Source organism: Limulus polyphemus, unplaced genomic scaffold, assembly GCF_000517525.1.
Source record: "Limulus polyphemus unplaced genomic scaffold, Limulus_polyphemus-2.1.2 Scaffold3004, whole genome shotgun sequence".
Classification (NCBI taxonomy): Eukaryota; Metazoa; Arthropoda; class Merostomata; order Xiphosura; family Limulidae; genus Limulus; species Limulus polyphemus.
Window position 1 is genome coordinate 88,454 of NW_013668614.1, and position 5,894 is coordinate 94,347.

The 5,894-nt window shown below is 34.6% G+C and overlaps 1 protein-coding gene across 1 annotated transcript in view; it reads left to right on the forward strand.

Annotated features, from left to right (window-relative positions):
- The window catches only part of LOC106468426 (glutamate-gated chloride channel-like), a 24,940-nt gene extending 21,514 nt beyond the window's left edge, over positions 1-3,426 (forward strand). The window contains exon 8 of the mRNA XM_022396757.1: positions 2,779-3,426. Within this exon, the coding sequence (XP_022252465.1) occupies positions 2,779-3,018 (240 nt within the window). The 3' untranslated portion in view covers positions 3,019-3,426. The remainder of the gene's footprint in view (positions 1-2,778) is intronic.
- The last annotated feature ends 2,468 nt before the right edge of the window (positions 3,427-5,894 follow it).

The following is a 5,894-nucleotide window of genomic DNA, read 5'->3' on the forward strand; positions in this document are numbered from 1 at the left end:
AGTCTAACCCTTCCAACTAGTAAAGACTGTAATCTAACCCTTCCAACTAGTAAAGACTGTAATCTAACCCTTCCAACTAGTAAAGACTGTAATCTAATCCTTCCAACTAATAAAGACTGATACAAAATGGCTGAATGATCCCAAATGAAATTACATATTCCACTTTACAACAAAACAAACACTTTATTTGATCTGCTCTTGATACAACTGTTTATCTAATTATATTTGGCATAACGGTGGTGTAGGAAGGAGATGCAAAGTGGGGTGCTTGTCTAGACATGCATATTTTACAATTAGAGATTGAAAGTATAAGCAGCTGCTAAAAGCAGCTCAGTCGAAGGTGTGGGGTAGGTGGGGGCATAACCTTAGAAAATTAATATAATAATATAACTTACAGATGCTATATAAGTCAAATATGCAAAAGTAGGGGTGCTACAGCACCAACGGTTCCGACGCCTCTGCATAAGATATTAGTATTAGGCCTATTACATTTTTAAACACTACATTTTTTTATCTAATCCCTTAAGGATTTTCAAAAATTAGAAGAGTGTATAATAATAGTATTCCAACCATACTTATATTTGTCATTTCCATTGCCGACGACATGTTTTGTGCAGTCTAGAGCCCTGCAGGCCGGCCGGAATACAACAAAGACAGTAGTGGTTGGAACAATGTTTAAATAAACCATTCGATACAACAATAATGCGTGTGTGTACATGATACACGTTTCATGCTTGCGTGTGTGTGTGTGTGTGTGTATACATATAACCAGTTACCATGGTTATACTGCTAAACTATTATCTCATTAGATATAACAAATAAGTGTACTAACTTGTTTTATCTGCCTCAACACGTTAGACCAGGTGGGTTCTAGTTCTTCAATAGAAATGTTATTAAAATTTAATTGGTATCAACTGTAGTTTTTTATTTATTTCATAATTTCTCATTCGTTCTTACAGCAGTGTTTTCAAGTTTTAAGTTGTTCGTCCGTTCCAAAAAAAAAGAAAATAAATTATTTCGCTGGGCACGATTCCAAACTGCATGTAAAGGTGAATACATGCAGTGAATTTCGCGCAAAGCTACACGAGGGCTATCTGCGCTAGCCGTCCCTAATTTAGTAGTGTAAGACTAGAGGGAAGGCAGCTAGTCATCACCACCCACCGCCAACTCTTGGACTACTCTTTTACCAACGAATAGTGGGATTGACTGTCATATTATAACGCCCTCGCGGCTAAAATGGTGAGCATGTTTGGTGGGACGGGGATTCGAACCCGCGACCCGCAGATTGCGAGTCAAGCGCCATGCCGGACCAACTATAGATTACTGCCAGTTATTGTTTTTCAGGATAAAGCAGTGTCCTCGGAATTCAAGTTAAGAAATCGGTATAGACCATTTATCTTCATGTTTAATTACACTTGATTTAAAAGTATTGGCATCCTTAATTTCGACCTGATAGACTAGGGAGAAGGAAGCGAGTCAACAGCACTCACGTGAAACACAAGATAAATCAAAGAACCTTTCTACAACAAGACGATAAAACCATCACTAAATATAAGTCTGAAAATCAGCAGTTTATGGCTATCAGTGGTCAAATCATCACTCGTTCTACTAATCACATCACAAAAACCACCGGTGTTGAATATACGAGACTGTTTAGTGGTAATTTAATGTTTGATGATTATTTACTTTTCATAACAGGAGAGTTGAAAGTAATTATTTTAAAGGCGATAGTTATGACAAGTTTGGTTGCGAAATTCGGTAATAGTCATACCTTGTGTGTGGTTCTGTATTTTTTCGTTTACCTTAAGTGAGCATTGTTACATTAGAGCGTCGCTTGCATAGTTTATAGAATGTTCGAGGTTTCAGTGAATAAAGAATAAATATAGGCGACCAAGCGAGTGCAAGTCAAGTAGAGAAAAAGTGAAGTGAAAGTAAAATTTCAGTCAGAAACTAGTCAGAAAACGTGAAGTTAGTCGGCGTGTGAGTCATTAGCCATAACAAGCGATATTTTAAAGTGAGTTTCACAGCTTAACAGAGATAAGGAGAATAATTTGTCTTGTCAAAGGGTGTTCTAAAGTTATTGAACCCGTCTGTGTGGGCTTTGACGAAAAGGAGACAATTATTTCAGGTTCAGGATACAACAGTGGTAACCTAACGTAAGTGAATTATTCACTGATACTATTGTGATAAAAGTAGAGAAACAATTCGTCTTGTCAATTTGATCCTAAAGTAATTGAATCAGCCTGAGTGTACCTTTGAAAGAAAAAAGAATTATTTAGAGTTTTAAATACAACTGTGATATTATCCTATAGTGTAAAGAACTTTTGTACATACATTTGACTTGTTTTGAATATATATATATATATTATTTTAAAATAAGTGGATTATGTGCTCTCTGTTTATTGATCGAATTTATCGCCAACAAATCACAGAGACCTACTGTAGAAGAATCCCAGCCCATAAACAAAACCATGACAACCAACCAATTATGTCACGTCCATTTTGATTCTCCTGGATACAAACAAATCCCTCCAAAATCAGTGCAAGATGACCGGAAGAAGAAAGACTTTCTCTACAAGTGCCACTCTAAACCAAGCAGTTGCTGTCTATTTCAATTTTGTTTGTTTATCACGAATACTAAATACTCGATCTAAATCATCTATGGGAGATTTGATATTGTAACAGTTTAGAATAGCCTATTAGTGAATCTGGGTAAGATTATTCATAGAATTATATGATTTAAATAGAACATTTAAATTGATACTATTTCTATTATAGAAAACAATCGCTGACCAGTCGAATGCCGTATCGTCAAAAGTATCCTGGGTTTCCTCTGAAGGTCCAACAGAGCGTTTAGCGTCATCTAGTGAAAAACAACAAAAGATATTAGGATCAACTGTCAGCAGTACAAAGTGCATTGATAAAATCTCACGTTTAATATTTCCTTTTTTCTTTTTAATTTTTAATATAATGTATTGGCCATACTATCTTACTTTTTCTACTCCAGGCAGCGATTAAATACAGAAATATATCCAGTGTCTATAGTTTCCAGCTCAGTTTGTTCTAACGTTTATCTTTTTATAGTTGATTATATTGCAAGTGGGAAATTTCCATCAGAAGTCTAAAGGGTGTTTTTTCGTGTACATTGTATGTAAATGAGTTTGTTTGTTTTGTTAACAGAAAAATATTGCCATAGATAGTGCTTATTTTGTGGAAAACAAAAAGTACCGAATCCTTCTTAACGATGGGGTGGGTGGGTGGGTGAGTTTTGGAAGATCATTTAAACGTTATTGAGGCTACTATTTTGGATGAGGTTGAGGGGGGGAGTAAATTAGTTGACTACATCAGTCAAATATCAGTACACAATGTAACCGAGGTAGATTTAAAATAAATTATAGTGTTCCGATTTAATAATTCAAGCTCCCCAGTGGCACAGCGGTATGTCTGCGGACTTACAACGCCAGAAACCGGGTTTCAATATCCATGGTGGGCAGAGCACAAATAGCCCATTGTGTAGTTTTGTGCTTAACTTCAAAAAAGCAAACAATAATACTTCAAAAAAGAAATTGAAAATACAGGCTCGGAGAGATCTGATAGAACTTAAGTGCTGGATACAGACGTTTTAGTTATCAAATGCCTTTGCTTTAAGTTTAGTTTGGTTCGAAAAGTTTGTTTGTTTTTAATTTTGCGCAAAGCTACACGAGGGCTATCTGCGCTAGTCGTCCCTAATTTTGCAGTGAAAGACTAGAGGGAAGGCAGCTAGTCATCACCGCCAACTGTTGAGCTACTCTTTTACCAACGAATGGTGGAATTTGCCGTCACATTATAACGCCCCCACGGCTGAAAGGACGAGCGTGTTTGGTAGGACGGGGATTCGAACCCGCGACCCTCAGATTGTGAGTCGAATCTTGCGAGACGAGATACCATTGTCAACATTAATGTATTTCTAAAAACTTTTTTCCACTCACGAATTAAAGAGATGATTCCTTTGCAATTCATCAAATTGGAAATAATATTATTTGATTAATTTATATCTCTGAGTATCTAACTTTTTGAACTTTTGTCTTAAAGCCGGCAGAGTTCAAATTAGGCCTTATCATGTTACAAAGAAACGTCAGAATTGTCACAAAAAAGCAGCATTAGATAAGTCTTAGCATCACTACGTTAATTTATAAATTCTGTATATTCTTTGCAAGAAACTAATGATGTTAACAAGAACAGTTTCCCATCGTCCATTGAAGAAGTAAACGTTTCTAAATCAACATTTTTGTGACGTTGTTCTTTCGTTGGCGGGTTCTTTTAGATTATCTTGTGAAAATAATTCAAAGTCTAATCCACGTGAAAGATGACAAATCAATTTTTTTTCCTTAATGCTTTTACTAGCTTGAACACTGTGGTAACTTATATGCTACGTTTACAAATTACTCTAACTGCACTGCACTAACGTAAAACAATTAAACTCACTTATACAACTTCCCGCTGAAAACAAAAACTAACTAATTCACTCTACCGGTTAGGAGCAACTCTGCTATCTTGTCGACGCTTAACTGAACCTCGTATTTATAATCTACCTTCGAATACATTAGAAACTCTGACGTCAAAATATTTAGAAATTTCTTGGCTCACGTTATTAAACTTTTCAGTCTTAACGTCATCATTACGAACCGCAGCTCCCTCTAGCAAGCAAACAAATTAAAACATTAGAAATATACATTATAAGAATATAAGCAAATACTCAAGTCCCAGTAAATTGTTAAAATATGACTTTTGACTGCAAAACGAAGAAGTTAATAAATTATAACATCTTTTCGTGTTTTGCATCTGTTTGAAATCTCCTTCTCAAGAAGATTAAAATGGAATAATATGCTTAAAAAGGATTTCGAAAAACATTATGAAAAAGGGGTTTTCAGCTGCGAATGTTTTTGAAAATGATGTATAGCATATACAAGAATAAACATATTGTGAGATTACTTGAACAGTCAATGTTTTACCAGTTCTAAGAAAAATGTTCAGCAAACTATAATTATATATTAAACTTAGAATTAATACTCGAGTGAAAAAATAATGTTAAGCCTAATCTTGTGTCGCAAGCTGACAATGGAGTTTACTACTTTCACTTAACCCCTGAGCACATTTGTAGTAAGTAGAAAATTTATAAAGAATAAAAAATAAAGCTCAAGCAAAAACGAACCTTTTTTTTTCTTGTTAGTAAATATCCAATTAAAGATTCATAAGTTTATTGAAAAAAAGCGTACATCTAATTATAATCATGTGATTATATTCTCACCAATAATTTCTAATATATATAATTCAGGCAGTTCAAATTAGCGTGTTATATATTGTTCAGGAATGTTTATAATTATATATACGTATAAGTTATGGCTTAACATCGTGTGTATTTAAAATATATAAACATTTATAGCGATCAAATACTGAATGTTTACATTTTCGAAATGCCAAAATTTGGTTACACACAAAGCTACAAAATGGACTACGAGTACGTTTGTTCAGCAATATATCCTGTATTTTATATTTCATTGAATATTGAATGAATATTTTCCGTTGTGAAATAGAAAGCTTTTCTTTGGAATAAAATTTATGCAGTACACATTTTCGAAATATATAGTCATCTTCTGTTATATGCCGAAAACACCGCTAGCAGCGTAGGTACCCAACTGATGACCTAGGCCAGATTCTTACTCATAATTAAGACTATTTACTATTAATTTCAATAATCGTTGTAGGATTTTAGCAGCTCTTCTAGTAGAAGTCATTTCATAATTACGTCTGATAAACATTTATCATAAATAAATATATGTCATGTGTTAAATGCCACCCCCCCCCAGTGGCACAGCGGTATGTCTGCGGACTTACAACACTAGAAACCGGGTTTC